We start from the raw sequence: 20,153 nt of genomic DNA on the forward strand, positions 1-20,153 counted from the left end.
TAAACCTCACTGGGTTATTGGGTAATCACTTTCCTGTGATTTTCCCAGTGCATGTTAAATACCCTCCATATGCCTTTTCTCTTGTTAATCTATTGTCAGCCCATTCCAGCGAAATTTCAAAGAGTGAAGGGGAAGCTGTCTTTTCACCCCTACAGTAGAGACTCAGAACTTGGCCTGCCTGCGTTTTTAAATCCCAGTTTTACCACCTTGAGCCAGTTATTTAACTTTTCTGGGCCGAAATTCCCTCATCTGGAAAACAGGATAATAATACCGATGTCCTAGTGTTGTGAGAATTAAATGACTTAAGTGCTTGGCACATAGTAAGTATTCACTAAGTGTTAGCTATTATGATCATTTTATTTTTGTGATTATTCCCCACCTCTAAGTCTCTCAGAGGATAAAAGCCTGTCTACCAGTCTCCCCCGGCCCCAGTTAGTCATCTTCCTTCAGTCTCACTTAGAGTCCTTATGCTGCAATCTAGGTCACCCTCTCCCAACACACACACACACACACACACACACGGACACACACAGACACACACACAGGTCAGCAGGGCCTCAGACACAGAAAAAAGTTTAATTCTGCTGCGGCGGAGGGTCCCGGCTCCGGTAGGGAGGGGGATTTGGTTTTGAATTTTGTTCATGTGGGGATTTATTTGGGAGAGTCTGGTCCTTCCAGTGGGACCTGCCCGGGAGAATGAGTAAAGAGAAGAAATCAGGAGAGACAGGGAGACTAGACAAAACCAGGGAGGGCCCAGGGAGAAGAGACGACAGGACAGAGAGAAAGGAGAGGCAAATAGGGAAAGACAGGCACTACAGAGAGACGACAAGAGGGCGGGATAGAGACAAACGAGGGAAACAGAGAAAGGGGGACCCCAAGCCAGACCCGACCGGACCAGGAATGTGCTTGGGGTAGGGTGGGAGGCTTTGGAGGCCGCCGCGGGACAGAATAGGATCTAGTCCAGCCAGATACAAGAAATAGGCCCCTCGCCCCGGCCCCGGGTGACGGGCTGGGGGAGGGGGCTCGTGTCTCAGTGCTGCAGTATCGGGGGGGCCCTGCCCCTCCCCGCGCTTCGCTGTGTAAGGCACCGGCTCCAGCGAGGTCCGCGAGCGCGCGGGGGGAGGGGTAGGAGGGGGGTCGAGGAGTCCGTAGGGGAAGGGAGGCCGGCAGCCGGTCCCCGAACCCCACCCTGGGCACGGGGGCGTGGCCTCGAGCCTAAGCCCGAAGCTGCCCCGCCCCCTCCCGGGGACAAGGGCGCTTCTCCACTCCGGTCCAATGTCTTGCCGCTGCGCTTTCTGCCAGTCCCGCCCCAGCGTCCTTGCGGCTGGGCGTTTGGTCTGCCGCACCCAGGCGTCCCGGCGCCCGCCCGCCGCTCACACGGTACTCTCCAGCATCCACTCGGTGCTGGTGAAGGCCAGGCGCGCCCTGGCGGAACCCAGCCCCAGGTCTCCATCCTCCCCGGCCGCGCCCCCTCCAGCCCCGTCCAGGTGCGGCGTGGACCGGTGGCGCTTTGTCCGCCGGGCGCGGCGCGGGTAACTGTGGCTCTGGAATAGTGCCCCGTAGTCCCCGTCGAACGAATAGCGCTGCTGCGGCCTCGGCCGGGCCGCGGCTCCCCCAGGAACCAGAGCTAGAGTAGGGGGCGCCGAAGTTGGTGGCTCCAGGGCGCCGGATCGGCTCCTTCGAGGGCCCACCGCGGCCCGAGACTCCTCCCCGGAAGTTTCCTCGGATGGCAGCAGGCACAACGAGGTGGCCGAGCCGCCAAGAGAATGTCCAAGGACCGCCTCCGGCTCCGCGGATGCCGTCTCGGCCGCCATGGCCTTGGCCTCGACGGCGACGGCGGGGGCAGCCTGGGACTCCACCTCGCGCAGCGCCTCGTAGCGGTCCTGGGCCGGCAGGGCCAGGGCCTGCGCCGTGCCTGTGCCTGAGCCGTTGGTCTGCGAGCACACGTGGCTGACCCGCGGGGGCGACCTGGAGCCTTTGACGCGGCGGCTGTCCCCGTCGCCGTACACCTTGTAGCGGATCATGAGCAGAACGATGAAGACGAGGACCGAGGCGACGATGACGCCCCCGATGGCGATGATCATGGTGCCGCCCAAGAAATGGGCCCTCAGTGGGCGGCAGGGCGCCGGATCCCCGGCGGTGGTGAACTGCACACAGCCCACCACTCGCGTTGCCGGCAGCGCGGTGGCCCCGTCGTCGTAGACCGCCAGCACGCACAAGTCGTAGGCACGGCCCGCCGCCAGGTCATTCACCAGGAAGGTCTGACTGGTGGACGGGATCATCCTGCAGGAGGGGGCGGGGTCAGGGCGGGGTTAGTCCTCCCGAACCACGCCCCTTCGCTTTATGCCCCGCCCATGGTGAACAGTGGGGACTAAACCCTGCTATCGAAGTCTCACGCGCTACTAAGACAACAGCAGCAATTCAAGCCCCGCCTCCATCAACATATTCCCACCCTTTCAGGATCCCTCATCTGTATGCCCCGCCCTCAGACCCACCTCCTGGCTGTGTCCCATCACCCACTGGGACAATATATCTATCATTCATATTACCTCCTCTGCATATCCCGGCCCCTGCAGAGGAGAAGTGCTATGGCTTTTAAGCCTTGCCCTCAAGGGACATGCTCCCTAGCTATGTCTCACTCTTGCTAGGACAACTGCCATTCAAGGTCCTTCATCTAGGCATTTCTACCCCAAAACTGGGCCAACGCTACTGGCCACCTCCCCTTTTCTGCATGCCCCATCCCCCACTCAGGTGGACACTAAGGTCAGCTCACAGTGCCAGTCATATTCCTACTGGAACAATGGATGCTCTTCTAGTTCCTCTTTTATACATATTCCTGCCTTTCAGGGAAAACCATGATGCAGGTCACTCCCCCTTATCTGCATGCAGCACCTTTGGGTAAAACATCTAGCTTTGGCCGGCTGCAGTGGCTCACGCCTGTAATCCCAGCACTTTGGGAGGCTAAGAAGAGTGGATCACCTGAGGTTAGGAGTTCAAGATCGGCCTGGCCAACATGGTAACCCTGTCTCTATTAAAAATACAAAAATTAGCCAGGCGTGGTGGCAGGCACCTGTAATCCTAGCTACTCGAGAGGCTGAGGCAGGAGAATCGCTTGAACCTGGGAGGTGGAGGTTGCAGTGAGCCGAGACCACACCATTGCACTCTAGCCTGGGCTACAAGACCGAGACTCTGTCTCAAAAAACAAACAAAGAAACCAAAAAAAAAAAAAAAAAAACCATCTAGCTTTGTCTATGTCCTGGCATAGTTTCCAAGTCCCTTAACTACATGTTCCCTGACATTGCTACAGGCCATTCCCCAACCAAATGAACTGTGGCTTCCAGGCATACCCCACAATGGCCCACTAGGGATGGCTCCCCTACTGTGTATAGGCCACATCCAGACTGCAGGCCCTGCTCCTTGTCCAGATATTAAAGGCAACCACCTCATATGTTCATGTGCCATCAGAAGTCACCAAATCACGCTACCAGGTAAGTTTCTTCCATAAAGGGGTCAAACGTAGCCAAGCACACACCATACTCCTTTCTTGCTGTAGGCCCCTCCCCTCGAATGAAGGCTAGTGTAGAGAACTGGTTAAGATGACAAAGTCTGGGGGCCAGATTGCCCGGGTTTGAGTCTGTCCTCTGCCACTTGCTAGCTCTGTGACCTTAGGCAAGTTTCTCTTTTGTTTCATTTTGTTTTGTTTGAGACAGAGGCTCGTTGTGTCACCCAGGCTGGAGTACAATGACGCGATCTCGGCTCACTGCAATCTCTGCCTCCCGGGTTCAAGCGATTCTCCTGCCTCAGCCTCCCGGGCAGCTGAGATTACAGGCACCCACCACCACGCCTGGCTAATTTTTGTATTTTTAGTAGAGACAGGTTTTCGCCATGTTGGCCAAGCTGGTCTCGAACTCCTGACCTCAGGTGATCCATCCGCCTCGATCTCCCAAAGTGCTGGGATTACAGTCATGAACCACCACGCCCGGTGAACTTTGCCAAGTTTCTTAACCTCCCTGTGTCTCATTTTCCCCAAATCGGGATGATAATAACTCCTACATCATAGAGATGGTGTGAGGAATGAATGAGTTAACATAGCCAGGACCTGGCACTTAATGATATCATCATTAGCTTGCATCCCACCTCGTGTTGGCCAGTAACCCTTGCTGTGGCTCACACTGTCCAGCCCATTGCATTCCTCCCATCTATAAGATCTACCCCTCTGGAGGGCCATTCCTGCTAGGCCTTGGCCCTCTTCTGTTGAATACATCCTTTCCACACTGTGGGCTATGTCCAGCCTCAGCTAAACCTGGACTGCCCGTTCCACATTGATTGACATGGCCAGGATGCAACCTCACAAGCTCTCTTCTCCAGCAAAGACTCTTGGTGGGTCCCGGGAGACAAGGACCGCCCCTTCCTCTTCGTGGGACCATGCAGAACAAGCTCCACCCCCTCTGACAGGCCACATCCCCACCTCCAAAGGCCTGCTTATCTCTCCGATGCTTCCGCTTCCCCTCCAGCAGAGCCACCTTCTGGCCCTGAAGCTCCACTTCTGTCATCCCACCTCCAGGAGGTTCTCCCACTACCAAGAGCCACCCTCCCACCAAAAGACTTCCAATCAGGGCCCCGCCCCTTCATAAAGGTCCACCCACTTCTCCAACTCCACTCTACCCACCCCTGACTGCAATTTCAGAGACCACTGCCACCCACTCCAGCCACCCTCGGCCACCCTGGCTTTAAGCCTTCCTCCTCCTCTCTTCATCTCTCCTCTCCAGAGCCCTGGATTCCACTTGCTCCTTCCCCTAAATAGCCAGTTGCTAGGGGCTTCCCCCACCCCTTTTCAAGGACAGAGGCTGGCTCCTTAAGAAAGCTTCAGCCTAAGTGTCTCTAATTGGCTGCAGAATCAAAGCAAGCAGCTAAGCAGGCTTCTGGTTGGCTGTCACCTCCGCCCATGACAGCGTGAGGAAGTTAACCCCTGCGGCACCATAGCATAGGAATCTGCAATGGGGGTTGGAGAACTGGAACTGGGGCCCTACAGGGAAGAGAAGAGTCCCAGGGTCTGTTGCCCAGCTGGGGACAGGGGGCCATCAACATCTGCATCCATGCAGGGTCTGGGGGCTTGTGAACCTCCCCCACCCCACCATGTGGTGGCCATGGGTCAGAGCAAAGGAAAAAGAGGGACAGAGAAGTGGAGAGTCACAGAAGCTAAGAATTATTTACAGAAATATATTATCCATCTCCCTTCTGTGTCAGTGTAAAAAGGACAGCTTTGCTACTTTCTGTGTGACCTTGGGCAAGTGACATCCCCCACTGAACCTCAGTTTTTCTGTCTGTGAAATGGAGAGGGGGTCATTGCGCCTTCATAGCGGATCTGGGAAGATCAAATGAAGTAGCAAGCTTGGAAGTTCGTTGTGAAGGTTTGTGTTTTGTTCATTTGTTTGTCCTCATGTTTGTAAGCTGGGCCAGGATCTAACCTATCTCAGTAGGCGCAGGGCCCAGCACAAGATGGGCACACAGTAGGCATCTACTCAGTGTTTGGGACCAGAATCAAAAAGAGAGGGAAATGAGGAAGACGGAGACAAAAGAAAAGGGAGGCTTGTTTTTTGTTTGTTTTTTTTGTTTTTTTTCCCAGAGGGAGTCTCGCTCTGTCGCCCAGGCTGGAGACCAATGGCGCGATCTCTGCTCACTGCAACCTCTGCCTCCCAGGTTCAAGTGATTCTCCTGCCTCAGCCTCTTGAGTAGCTGGGATTACAGGCGTATGCCACCACATCTGCCTAATTTTTGTATTTTCAGTAGAGACAGGGTTTCGCCATGTTGGCCAGGCTGGTCTCGAACTCCTGACCTCAAGTGATCCGCCCGCCTCAGCCTCCCAAAGTGCTGGGATTATAGGCATGAGCCATCGCGCCCGGCCAAGAGGCATTTTTTTCATTCAACCAACACTGGGAAAGCACCTACTATGTGCCATGCCTATGGCCAAGAAAACACTGGAAAGGTAGAGATGGAGGCCAAGAGGCAGGTTTCTCAGTGAGGATCTGACAGCCAGGAGCTGGGGCTCTCCACAGGTAGGGAAACAGCTCCAGCCCCTCTGGCATCTCCAGGTGAAGCCAAGCAGATGACTGAAGCATTTAACTGGTGCTCTACAATGTGCATGAGGGAGGCAGAGCTAGAAGGAGAGACATCCATGTGGCAAACTACCATTTATCAAGTGCCCACTGTGTGCCAATTCTGTGGCAGAGAGCCATACTAAAAAACTACCAAGATGGGCCAGGTGCAGCGGCTCATACCTGTAATCCCAGCACTATGGGAGGCCAAGGCAGGAGGATCACTTTAGCCCAGGAATTCAAGACCTGGCTGGACAATATAGCAAGACCTCATCTCTACTAAAAATTTTTTTTAAATTAGCCCAGTGTGGTGGTGCACACCTATAGTCCCAGCTACTCTCAGGAGGTAGGAGGATTGCTTGGAGCCCAAAAGTTTGAGGCTGCAGTGAGCTATGATCATACCACTGCACTCCAGCCTGGGGTGACAGAGCAAGACCCTGCCAAAAAAATAAATAAATAAAACTACTGAGATGGAGAGACATGACAAGGCCAGGACTGTAACTCATAGTGTACTATGGGCCACGACCTACTGGGCTATGAGCTCCCTGAGGACAGGGACTGGGTGGTTTCCCTGTGTCCCCAGCACCCAGCTCAGGAGTTTGCACAAAGCAGGGGCTCTGTGCCTAATGAGGGCAGAGAAGGTAGAGACAGACAGAGAGGTGAAAGGAGAAATAAGGAGGCGATGGGAGAAAATAACTCTTTTTTAAAAATGTCTGTTGACACCATACAGTCTGTCCACACCAGGGCAATGGCTTCAAACACAAAGGAGGGTGGAAATAACATATTTTTCTCATATGTTTTGTTTTCTGTTTCTGTAATGTACCCAATGTGTTGGTACAGTAGTACTGGTATATAATTTATAAATATAAATGTCACTGTAGGCCGGGCGAGGTGCCTCATACCTGTAATCCCAGCACTTTAGGAGGCCAAGGCAGGCGGATCACTTGAGGTCAGGAGTTCAAGACCAGCCTGCCCAACATGGTGAAATCTTGTCTCTACTAAAAATACAAAACTTAGCTGGGCATGTTGGTGGGTACCTGTAATCCCAGCTACTTGGGAGGCTGAGGGACGAGATTCGCTTGAGCCCGGGAGGTGGAAGGTTTCAGTGAGCTGAGTTCGTGCCACTGCACTCCAGCCTGGGCAATAGAGTAAGGCTCAGTCTCAAAACAAACAAACAAGTAAATAAATGTCACCGTAAATGTGTGTGTGTATTTCATGCTCCAAAATGTTTAACTGAAGAGGTGTACAATCAGATTGTTGTGGGGAGCAGTGATATTGACTATGAGCCCCATGAGGGCAGGGTTCATGCTGAGCTCAGTCATTGTTAGGACTCCAGTGCCCAGCCCTGGTCGGGTTCATGTAGGTGCTCAGCGAATATTTTCTATAAGCATGAAAAACAGAGACAGTGAGAATAGAGAGAGGAGACAGGGCAAAGGAGGGCGGGAACAACTCTCACAGCCATCTAGAACCCTGGCTGAGCAAGAAGGCCAAGGGAATGGGCAGGTGGGAGGGAGGGTCCCCCTGGGCTTGGGAGGAGGCCCTGGGACTGCAGCACCCGCACCCACCTGTAGACGAGGGAGTCATCAACGGAACTGTTGTACTGAACCTGGTACATGCGTATTCCGGGCACAGGCCTCTGGGCTGGCCAGCGGATGAGCACGGAGTTCGAGGTGAGCTCGGCTGCCACGAGCCGACGCTCAGCCGCAGAATCGTTGGCACCTGGTCTGCCCGGCGTGGCGATGTCAGAGGAGCCGGGCTCGGTGAGAGGCGGCGGGGCAGCCGGCGGGGGTGCCATCAGAGGCAGAGGTACCACGCACACCTCCACGGGCGCCGTCGCTTCCCCAGCGGCATTGGAGGCAATACAAGTGAAGGTGCCACTGTCCCTCAAAGTGGTGATGGTCACATCCAGCGTCCCGTCCCCCCGGACCCGGGTCCGGCTGGAGTTCCCCAGCAGCCGCCCATCAGGTGCCACCCAGTGCACCACCGGCTCGGGGTCACCCACCGCTCGGCAGCGCAGGCTCACTGCCTGGCCTTCCACCACCAGGGCCCGGCCCCCCGCCTGCCGTGTGATCAGCGGGGGCTCACACAGGAACTCCTCCTCGGGGATGGACCAGAAGTAGCGGTCGGTGAGGTGTTCGGGCGTGGCGCAGGTCTCTAAGTCGTCCTCCCGGGTCAGCCGCCGCAGCCAGAGCAGCTCGCAGTTGCAGTGCAGGGGGTTGCCGCCGAAGCTGACGGTCAGCGGGGTGGGCGGCTTGGGGCCGGTGCCCTGCGACCTCAGGAAGAGCCCGTCGGGCGGGAGTTTATGCAGGCGGTTGGAGGTCATGTCCAGACGGACCAGCTTGTGAAGCTGCACGAAGGTCCCCTCCGCGATGTGGTCGATGAGGTTGTGGTCCAGCGTGAGGGTGTTTAGGTTCACCATCTGGCCCACCGCCTCCCACGGCAGGGCCTCCAGGTTGTTGTAGGACAGATCCAGGTCCTCCACGGTGGACAGGAAGGCGTCAAAGGCCGCCGACTCCACCCGGCGGATCTGGTTGTTTCCAAGGATCAGGTGGCGGAGGTTGCCCAGGCCGCGGAGCTGGTCGCCGCGCACCTCCGCCAGGCGGTTGCTGTCCAGGTGCAGGGCCCGGAGGGCACGCAGGTCGGCGAAGGCGCCAGCTGCCACCTGGCCGATGGTGTTCCGGGAGAGAGTGAGGTGCACCAGGCTGGTCATGTTGGCGAAGTCTCGGCGGCGCACGGCCGCGATGAAGTTGTCGGTGAGCCGCAGCTCCACCACGCGCCGGTCGATGGCGGGCGGCACAAAGAGCAAGCCGGTCTTGGCGCACAGCATTGTCAGTGTGGGTGCCACGTTCTGGCAGATGCAGCGGCCGGGGCAGGGCTGGCCACGAGATGCCCCCGCCCAGAGCAGCAGCAGAAAGGGCAGGGCAGCGGGCGGCGGCGAGAGGAGGGCCGAGGAGAAGGGTCCCGGCGCCATGGTGCAGTGGGAAGGCAGGAGGGGTGGGAGGTGAGACCTGCCGGGGAAGGAGCCGGTTACCCAGGCGTGGGACTTGGCCGCCATGGGATGTCCTGCTACGAGTCAGACCTGGATCCCTCCCCTACCGCCTACAGCTGGGTTCCATAGGATGGTGAGAGAAAGCCACTATCAGCTGTTAACAACAGATTACAACATTTCCATGCTGGGCACAGTGGCTTACGCCTGTAATCCCAGCACTTTGGGAGGCCGAGGCAGGCGGATCACCTGAGGTCAGGAACTCAAGACCAGCCTGGCCAACGTGGTGAAACCCCGTCTCTATTAAAAAATACAAAAATTAGCTGGGCATGGTGGTGGGCGCCTGTAATCCCAGCTACTTGGGAGGCTGAAGCACGAGAATCGCTTGAACCGGGGAGGTGGAGGTTGCAGTGAGCCGAGATCACACCATTGCACTCCAGTCTGGGCAACAGAGCAAGACTCCATCTTAAAAAATAAATAAAAATAAAAATATTTCTATACTGGTTGATAGAATACCCCTGCCCCTACTTGCGTGTCCCACCCTCACCTCTGCCCCTCCTGTAGTAGCTCCCAAACCTCTCATGATCTCCCAACCAGAGGGGTGACACCTGGCCCAACCTGGGCCCTCCAGTACCCACTAAATATTCTAAAAAATCACTGTTAACTATGGTTTAAGGCCCTGGCTGTCCAAGCCATACTCCCTAGCTCCAAATCCCAGCTCTGATACTTACTAGCTGTGTGACCTCCAGCAAGTATCTGAACCTCTCTGATTCTCGGTTTCTTCATCTGTAAAAAGGAGATAGAAACAGGCCTTACTTCTGTGAGGACTAAATGGATTGACGAACATAGCACACTTAGAATAGTGCCAGGCATATAAAATATGCTTGTTACATGTTAGCAATCATCATCATGATCATCAAGTGCTTAATATGTACCAGGCATAGAACAGTGCCCTATTATTGAGAGTAAGTACTTTGAAATCAAACAGACTCAGGTTCAAATCCTGGTTCCCCTTTTGCTAGGTCTGTGACCCCCAAGCCAATGATTTCCCCTAGCTAGGCTGTAATTTCTTAACCTGTAAATTGGGATGATAATTGTACCATCTTCATTCATGTACCACCGAACATGCCTGGCATACAGTAAGTACTCAATAAATGTTAAGGGTTTCCCCCCTCCCGCCTCTGGCATTGGCAGGGAGAGTGTGAAAGTGGGAGGGACTGAGAAAAACACATCAGAGTCTTCCAGTTCAGCCTCAGGAAGTCCTTCTCTGAGGTCTGGTTTCATCCTGGGCTCAGTTGAGCTCCCAAGCAGGGCAGACTTTCATGCTCACATCTTTGGGTGCACACAACACACACACACACACTCACACACTCGCACACTCACGCTATGTCTCTGCTCCAGGCAAAACCTTCCGGCAGGGATTCCCCCTGCGGCGGCTGCAGCCCACGACATGTCAGTTCCCATCACAACACAGGGTGGGCGGGGGGTGAAGAGGAAAGGATGGGAAGGGGGCGTCCCTGAAACTGTTTTCACCCCACCCTGCCCTGTACCCTAGCCCCTGCTGGCCTACCTCCTGGGAATCTGTGTTTGGGGCTATGGCCTTAGGTGGCTTTGATCTTCCTGCCAGTGGGGAGGGGGCCTGGGACTGAGACCAGGAAAGTCAGAAAGAGAGGTGAAGAGAGACAGGCGGAGACCAGGGGGAGGGAGAAGTGGACTGGCAAAGAGAGAGAAACAGATTCGGAGAGAAACAGAGAGACAAAAAGATGAGTCTGAAAGGAAGGTGAACAGACAGAAAACTGAGAGTGAAGAATGAGACACAGAAAAGAGAGAGACACAGAGATGGAGAGAAAAATAGAGACAGTATTAGAGAAACAAAGACAGAGGAGGAAAGAGACAGAGAGTAAGGGAGACAATGACCGGGCTGAAGGCGGAAAAAGAGGCCGGATCGGGGTGTCCTACCATCTCTGAGTTCACCCCAAATCTGTCCTTCACTCCCTCTAGATCACTACTCTACAATGTACCGGAAACCCTGGCCTAGAAAGGGAGACTCCAGAATTAGGAGCCTGAGTCTGCACCTGCCTGGCTGTGGGGTCTCCAGGGCTCAGAACCCCAGTCTATGAAACAGAAGTCCAGAGCCTCGCCTCCGACAGCTGGGGTAGGACTCAAATGGAGGGAATAATAATAGCAATGGAAATAGCTAACATTTATGGAGAGTGGTGCAGCACTACACGACAGAATCCGCCCTACTGCCTGGGTTCAGACCTCACCTCCCCACCGTGTGACTTTAATCAAGTGATTTCCCCTCTCTGTGCCTCAGTGTGCTCATCTGTCAAATGGGAATAATAATGGCACCTACCTCATAAGGTTGCTATGAGGATTTAATGAGATAATATTTCATGACATGCTTAGAATAGTTCCTGACAAAGTAAACACTATATACATGTGAGCTGCTGCTATTATCATTATTATTATTATTACTATTATTATTATTAATTTATTATTTTCTCCAGCTTTCTCAGCCACCAGCAGGCCAGGCTATCGGGAGATCTTCCCACACCCATGCACACGCACATATAAAATGGCAAAACATATTCATTCAACACTCTAAATGCAGGGGTCATTTCATATCTTGACATATTCTTGTATCCTTTACTGATATCATGAGGAAACCCTGCTTTCCCAACCACCTTAACCACCCTGAGAATGAATGTCTCTTGGCCTGAAACCCCCCACCTGCTCCCCAGAGCCACCTGGCCACCACAAGCCCTCACCCAACTTTGATGTTCCTGACCTTGTCACCACTCCCCAGCCTTGGACAGAGTGGTAGGCATCTGGTCCTTCAGGAAACTGTCATCCCCCGAGCTGAAATCCATGTGAGGCAGGGTTCCAGACCCCCAGCTGGCTGACAGCAAGCCCCATCACCCCACATGTCTCTCTCTCTCTGAAGCCTTACGGCTCTACTCACCTCTCTTCAGGGAGTCAGGGCCTGGGCCAGCACCTGCAAAGGAACAGAACCACCTTGTTAGCATCGTTCTGGCTCTTCTCTGGGCACCAGATCTTGCCTTGGAGACCATCCCAGCCAAGGAAGTCCCTGGTGTGATCACGCTCTCAGTCCTCCTGTGGCGGGTTTTGCATAGTCTCACAGGAACCCAGAAGTCCTCTCTGGAATCCTAGATTAGGCCTCAGGGCTGTTCACCCTCCAAAGCCCAGGAGTCGAGGACTTTAGCCCTTTGTCCTCTGGGGTTTCAGGAGCCAAGAACCCCAGCCCCCTCTTCCCTCTGACCCAAGAGTCCAGAGCAGACCTCTGGCCCTCCTTTAGAACCCAAGAGTTTACATCCCAGCCCCTCAACTCCAAAGTCCTGAACGGTATCAAGAGCTGGGGAAGGGCCAAAGTTTCCCATCCTTGCCATGATACCATTGCCCACACCAACATGGGTGGCCATGTCAGAACCCATGCAAGCCCACAACCCCAGTCTCTACATCTGGATTTCTATGGACATAGCAACATGTTCTGTGTGCCCGCCACCCTCTATGGGCACTTGGCCTGGTATATGGACACACTGTGTCCAGGAACCCCAGGCGGGACCCCAGCATAGCAGAGGTCATGCCACATGGGCCTCAAACCCACTGAACCCAGAAGTAGGGACAGCCTTGTGCCAGGGCACAGACACATGTGTCCTTCACATGCGTGTCTGAACATATACAACCCCACTCCTCAGAGACCAACACCAAAACACAAACAGACTCACAACATAGATGGATACATACCCTCAAGGTTGACACACCTGCATGCAACAACACACGTACAACACTGACTCTGCCATGCATGTTCACACACACAAATGCACAGATACAACAGAGAAACTCATGTGCTCCCTAACAGACAACCAGGTACATGCATTTACAACAGATCTACCTTGCACACTCACCAGCACACAAGGGCACACACATCTAACACACACACACCTGTGCAAAGATACACAAGTGCACACTCTTAAATGCCCAGACACACTCATACAACTTCACACATCTCCACGTTGCAAAGTTGATACAGCACCACGCCAACAGATACATACCTCACACACACACACAACCACAAGCATACAGATACGAGGCTGATCCACACTGGAACATGCACACAGGCACAAAAAGATCCACCTTTGCAGACACGCCAAGATGTTCACTCATAACAGACACATGCTCACACAACAGTCCTGTGATTTACACACTTACAAATGCATAGAAAATACTGAACCACAGTAGCACAGTCAGTAGACAGGCCCAGATTCACACTCACACAGTCTTGGACACACATCCCTCCCAGCCCTGAGGCACCCCCCACCACCACCCCACCTACTTACTTCCCAGGCCCAAGAAATCCTAACATCCCTGCAGCACGTTCAGCATCCTCCCCTCCACACCCCCAAAAAACCAGAGCACAAGCCAGGCCAGAGGTCAGAGTTCAGCAGGTGGAAACTCAAGAGGATTTGGGGGTTTGAGTCCTAGATCACCGTTTCAAGGAGATCCTCCCACCAGCAGCCCCAAAGGTACCCCAGCCTGGCCATCAGGATGGAGGTAACTCTGGCTCCATCTGCAGATGTCTGGCCGGTGGGGGAATTAGGGTGGAGTGGGTGGGGAAGGGCCGGGTCTTCGCCCCCCAACCCCCACCTCAGGGCCCATCTGTCCATTTCTCGGCCTCTCATCCCCCCTCCATCTGTCCACCTCCTGGCCGCCCATCCCCCCCCCCGCAACCACCGGGAAGGGGAAGACATGGCCGCTTCCCCCAGGACCGCTAAGGACCCCCCAGTTGACATGGACCGAGGGAGCGGCGAACTCCCCTCCCCCAAATCCACACCGAGGCCTGGACCCACAAGGCGCCGAGCCTCAGCCCCCAAGCCGGCAACCTGCCGTGGACTCACAGATACACACCCTCGGAGACATACAACCCACAGACAGACACACACACACACACACACACAAATGGACACCCGAGCGGGCACACCCGGCTCCACAGACCCGGGGATGGACATCCAACCCGGACACAAACACCCAGAGCAGCTAGTCGCGCACGCACACGGGCTTGGGGGGAGGACCCACACCTGGGCACACAACCCACGCACACACACACCTGCACACAGCCCCTCCGATGGGCGCGCGACAGCGCCCAGACACACAGCCGGAGAGGCGGCCGCTCGGGGGGACACGCGCGCACAGCCGGACACGCCGGCCGGGCTCGACACCCCGCGCACACCCGATGGCCACACGGGCAGGGCGCCGCACACGCCGGCACCGGGCACACACAGGGCCGCGCGGGCGCACGCCGGGCCCGCCGCAGCGCCGCGGACACACACTCGCACGCTCGCACGCTCACACCCGCGCACACACCCGCGCCCCCGCCCGCCGCTCCCGGGCCGCTGCGGGCCGCGCTCACCCAGCCCGGGGGGGGCCCCGGGCCCGGCCCCGCCGCCGCCGCCTCGCTCCGCGCCATGGTGGGGGGAGGGCCGGGGGAGGGGGCGCGGTGCCGCGGGGCCGCCTCCCTCCCGCCTCCCGCCCTCCCTCCCGAGCCGCCGCCGAGCTCCGCCCTCCGCGCCGCCCGCCGCCACCGCCGCCGCAAGGGGGGAGGGGGCGCCGACTGATGGGGGCGGCCGGGCGGGGCGGTCGCACACCCGGGATCCCCGCCCCGAACCCGCCGCAGACCCCTCTCCACTGCGGAGCCGCCGCGGGCCCGCCCCCGACCCTTCCCCAGCCCCACCCCCAGCCCCGCCGGCCTTCCCGGAGACCCCCCAGACCACGCCCCAACTGGCCTGGGGACCCCGGATCTCCCTACAGAGACCTCCGATCACATCGTAATACCCAGGGGGACCTCGGATCAGGCCTCACCTCTTTTGAGAACCCAGGCGATGTTCTAGGACCACCCAGGACCACAAATCATGCCCTGCTCTCCTGCTTGACCTCAGACTATGACCCACACACTGTCAGGAACCCCGGACCATGCCCCCAAACCCAGAAGAATCCCAGATCATATCCCAGCATCCAAGGGGATCCAGACCACCCCACCAGCAACCCTAAATCATATCCCAACATTCAGATAGACCCCCAGACCACACCCCTTCCCTCACGGACCCCAAATCATACCCTAACATCGGGGGAGACTTCAGACCATATGTCAGCCAAATCCCAGATAGTGCCTGACTCCCTTTGGGGACCCAAACCACATTCTATAGCCACCAGAACCACAAATCATATTCCACTCCTTCTTGGGGACCCCCAGCCATGTCCTTCTACCCTCAAGGACCCTAACCCATTCCCTTACCCCCAGTATGAACTCCAAACCATGCCTAACTTCTAGGGGGCTCTAAAATGTCTCTTATCCCTATGAGAGACCCCTAAACTTTCCCCATTAACCCCATTAGACCCCAAACCATCTTCCACCCCTTTGACCTTTCTCTCTCCTTCCCCTCCAAGACATCCTTTGCTTCCCAAAACCCCCCAATTAGCCCCAATTTTTTCCCACCCTCCACTAGTCCTGCCCCCTTGAGGACCCTGCCTCCTTCTTGCTCCAATTCTTTCTCTTGGACCCTGAAAGTCCCCCCTCCCTGTGACTTCCATGGAGCCCAGAATGCCTTGCTCCTTCCTAGTTCAGACCCCTTTGCCCATCCTCTGTCCCATAGCTGAACCCCACCCCTTCCCTCAAACCCCACTGAGTATCTCAGGCCACTCTCCTTCTCTTTCTGAGATATTCACAGGGTCCCTAAACCCAGCAACTTCTCCCCTAAAAATCTGTGTTGTTTCATGCAGTGCCCCAGATTCCTGGGGTCTCAAACCCTTCTCGTTTTGGATCCCGCTGTACAGAGGTCCTCCTCTAAACCCCTTTCCTAATTTTTTTTTTAGACAAAGTCTCACTCTGTCACCCAGGCTGGAGTAGAGTGGCACGATCTCTGCTCACTGCAACCTCCACCTCCCAGGTTCAAGCGATTCTCCTGCCTCAGCCTCCCTAGTAGCTGGGATTACAGGTGTGCGCCACCACGCCCGGCTAATTTTTCTTTTCTTTTTCTTTTTTTTTTTTTTTTTTTGAGACAGAGTCTTGCTCTGTTGCCCAGGCTGGAGTGCACTGGCATGGTCTCCGCTCACCGCAACCTCTGCCTCCCGGGTTCAAGCAATTCTCCTGCCTCAGCCTCCCGAGTAGCTGGGACTACAGGCATGTCCCACCATGCCTGGCTACTTTTTGTATTTTTAGTGGAGACAGAGTTTTATCATGTTGGCCAGGCTGGTCTCGAACTCTTGGCCTCAAGTAATCTGCCCGCCTCAGCCTCCCAAAGTGCTGAGATTACAGGCATGAGCCACCGCACCCAGTCTAATTTTTCTTTCTTTCTTTTTTTTTATTTGTTTGTTTTTGAGTCAGAGTCTCACTCCATCACCCAGGCAGGAGTGCACTGGCATGATCACAGCTCACTGCAGCCTGGACCTCCCGGGCTCAAGTGTTCCTCCCATCTCAGCCTCCTCAGTAGCTGTTTTGTTTTTGGTTTTGTTTTAGTTTTTTTATAAATGGAGTCTCACTATGTTGCCCAGGCTGGTCTTGAACTCCTGACCACGGTGGTCATGAGCCACTGTGCCTGGCCTAAATTATTTACATGAAGCCCGCCCTATCCCCCAGATCAAGCTCAGCTCTGCGGATAACCCTTCCGGTGAACCTTAACCCCAAGCACAACTCTGAGATGTCCCTGGGGACACTCACAATCCCCCTATTCTCCAGACTCCACCCTTCATCACCACCACCCAGGCAGCATCCCCACCTCCCACCATGATTGCTAGTGCTCCCTGCTGGAGCAACAACCACAACACAAGTGAACACATATACAGCACTATTTCTGTGCCAGAAATGATTCTAAGGGTTTCACATCTATCACTTCATTCAATCTACACAACAGCCAAATGAAGAGGTCCTATTACCATCCCCATTTTATGGATAAGGGAAATAGAGGCACAGAGAGGTTTGGTCACTTGCCCAAGGTCACACGGATAGTATGTGGCAGAACAGGGTAGGCATGATGGGGAAAGAGGGTGAGGGTAGGCCTGGGCTGGACAGGAGTAGAAAAGAGAGGGAGAGAAAAAAAAGATAATAATAAGAGAGACAGATGGAAGAAGAAAGAAGCTGAAACTGAGAGAGATATGCCTTTCATAGAGCCAATCTGGCCCTGTGAGCTCTGGCCCCAACTGACCCTATTTCCAACCACTCTCCTCTTCTCTTCCAGCTTCTTTTTTTTTTTTTTTTTTTTTTAGAAATGAGCGTCTCACTATGTTGCCCAGGCTGGTCTGGAACTCCTGGGCTCAAGTGATCCTCCTGCCTCAGCCTCCCAAAGTGCTGAGTTTACAGGCGTGCACCACCACTCCTGGACCCTCTTTCAGTTTTAACAATGGCTTTTCTTTTCTTTTTTGAGACAGGGCCTCACTCTGTCTGGAGTGCAATGGCATGATCTCAGCTTACTGCAACCTCTGCCTCCCAGGCTCAAGCGATTCTCCCACCTCAGCCTGAGTAGCTGGGACCACAGGCGCCCACCACCACACCCGGCTAATTTTTGTATTTTTAGTAGAGATGGGGTTTTGCCATGTTGGTCAGGCTGGTCTCAAACTCCTGACCTCAAGTGATCCGCCCACCTCAGTCTCCCAAAGTGCTGAGATTACAGGTGTGAGCCACCGCATCCGAACCCTTGTTCAGCTTCTACGATGACTTTCCTATTCCTCCAACACACCAGCCCACAGCAGCAGCCCCTGAGCATATGCACTCTTCTCCCCTTTCCATGGATGCTGGTTCTTTGTTTTCATGATGGTCTTAAATGTAATCCCTTCAGAGAGACCTTCCTTTTCCATCCCCAATTTACACACACCATCCCTACCTGGGCCCCCAACCAGCATTCTGATGTTACTTTGAAATAGAAGAAGAAGGAGAAGAAGAAGGAGAGAAGAAAGGAAGAAGAAGAAGGATAGAAGAAAGGAAGAAGAAGAAGGAGGAGCAGGAGGAGGAGGAGGAGGGGAGGAGGAAGAGGAGGAGGAAGAGAAAAGAAAAGAAAAGAGAAGAGAGAAAAGAAGAGAAGGAAGAGGAAGAAAGAGGAGGAGGAGGAAGAAGAAGAGGAAGAAGAAGAGGAGGAAGAAGAAGAGGAAGAAGAAGAGGAGGAAGAAGAAGAGGAAGAAGAGGAAGAGGAGGAGAAGGAGGAGGAAGAAGGGTTGCTGGATGGATATATGATGAAGTAATACATTGACGTGTCAGTGGTGGCATCTAGGTGATGGGTATATGAGTGTTCACTATAAAATTATTTCAACTCAGGCTGGGCGTGGTGGCTCACAACTGCAATCTCAGCATTTTGGGAGGCTGAGGAGGGAGGATCAGATGAGCCCAGGAGTTCAAGACCAGCCGGGCAACATAGCGAGACCCCATCTCTAATAAACTTTTATACAGAGATATATATATAGATATATATAATAATACACACACACACACATATATATATAATTATTTCAACTTGGCTGCATGTTTGAAATGTTTCATAGTAAATGTTAGGGAGTGGGGAAGCAGGACTCTTCTGGTGGCAACAAACAGCCCCACCAGGTGCTGCCATTTCTATCTAGCACATGACTTTATTTATTTCCCTTATAGTACTTATCACTCTATTTTTATTTTAAAAGGAAAAAAGAGATGAGGTCTTGCTATGTTGCCCAGGTTGGTCTCGAACTCCTGGGCTCAAGCCATCCTCCTGCCTTGGCCTCCCAAAGTGCTGGGATTACAGGCGTGAACCACCGTGCCTGGCTCTTGTCACCCTCTTATTTTGTTTACTTGTTTACCTATTTATTGTTATTTATTTACTGTCTAGTCATTGAAATGTAAGCCTCCCAAGGGAAGTGGCACGGACACCAACATCCTCCAGTGCCCAGAATAGTGACTGCCACCCAGGAACTCAGTAAACGTGCTTTTCTTAAAGACAGGGTCTCCCTCTGTCACCCAGGCTGGAGTGCAGTGGCGTGATCATGGCTCACTGCAGCCTCGACCTCCCCAGGCTCAGGTGATCCTCCCACTTCAGCCTCCCAACTACAGGCACGCACCTCCACACCCAGCTAATTTTTTATTTTTTGTAGAGAAGCGGTCTCATTATGTTGTCCCGGCTGGTCTCACACTCTCGGCCTCTAAGATTTCCAGCCTCGGCCCCCCAAAATGTAGGGATTACAAGGCGTGAGCCACTGCACCTAGACAACATGTGTTCTTTTTTTTTATTTATCTTATTTTTATTTATTTATGTATTTATTTATTTATTTTGGAGACGGAGTTTTGCTCTTGTTGTCCAGGCTGGAGTGCAATGGAGCGATCTCGGCTCACTGCAACCTCTGCCTCTCCGGCTCAAGTGAATTCTCCTGCCTCAGCCTCCCGAGTAGCTGGGATTACAGGCACGTACCACCACGCCCAGCTATTTTTTGTATTTTTAGTAGAGATGGCGTTTCACCGTGTTGACCAGGCTGGTCTCGAACTCCTGACCTTAGGTGATCCTCTGGGATTACAGGCGTGAGCCACCGTGCCTGGCCCAACATGTGTTCTCAAATGCGTCTTGGGAGAGGACTGGGGAGCTAGTCTGGCTCCAGACTCAGTTCAGGGACCACAGGAAGGAATAAATACGACCTCTTAGCCCAGGTTCCCTAGAAGAAAATGGTATACCCAGCAGCTGGAGAATGTCCCATAAGGTAAGGGAATGTGTGAGTTGGCCTGAAAAACGGGCAACAGGTTGAACTAGACATCTTAATTGTTTCCCTGGAGCCCTAATTCCTGCCCCAAACCTAATACAGACCCTCTACCAATCCCATTCTTCTGGCCCCGCCCCAAGCCTAGGCCCCACCCCCAGACTCTTAGGCCCCGCCCCAGAGCAAAAACTCCAGCCCTTTTAAAGCTAAGCAAGGCCCATTCCGGCCCTTTCAAGGTTAGGAAGTCCCCCAAGTCTAGGGCACCGACTCAAAACTTAGGGAGCTTGGATCTGTGGGCGTTTATAGGATAGGTTGGTGGAACTAGAGGAGGCGGTCCCCAGTTTGTACTG

At 54.4% G+C, this 20,153-nt stretch overlaps 1 protein-coding gene across 3 annotated transcripts; it reads right to left on the reverse strand.

Annotated features, from left to right (window-relative positions):
- Window positions 1–559: 559 nt before the first annotated feature.
- On the reverse strand, window positions 560–14,636 carry LRFN1 (leucine rich repeat and fibronectin type III domain containing 1). 3 transcript variants are annotated; one of them, XM_054462663.2, is made up of 5 exons: window positions 14,513–14,636; window positions 12,047–12,079; window positions 9,813–9,867; window positions 7,661–9,103; window positions 560–2,283 (listed from the first exon to the last, which is right to left on the reverse strand). In XM_054462663.2, exons 4-5 carry the CDS (start codon window positions 9,064–9,066, stop codon window positions 1,374–1,376), a joined length of 2,316 nt encoding a protein of 771 aa, XP_054318638.2. In that variant the 5' UTR covers window positions 9,067–9,103; window positions 9,813–9,867; window positions 12,047–12,079; window positions 14,513–14,636; the 3' UTR covers window positions 560–1,373. The 3 variants fall into 3 exon arrangements, with proteins under 3 accessions (XP_054318638.2, XP_054318637.2, XP_054318636.2); XM_054462662.2 differs by lacking the exon at window positions 14,513–14,636 and adding an exon at window positions 14,210–14,394 and having other exon boundaries at window positions 11,873–12,079; XM_054462661.2 differs by lacking the exon at window positions 14,513–14,636 and adding an exon at window positions 14,210–14,384.
- Window positions 14,637–20,153: the final 5,517 nt, after the last annotated feature.

Source organism: Pongo pygmaeus, chromosome 20, assembly GCF_028885625.2.
Source record: "Pongo pygmaeus isolate AG05252 chromosome 20, NHGRI_mPonPyg2-v2.0_pri, whole genome shotgun sequence".
Lineage (NCBI taxonomy): Eukaryota > Metazoa > Chordata > Mammalia > Primates > Hominidae > Pongo > Pongo pygmaeus.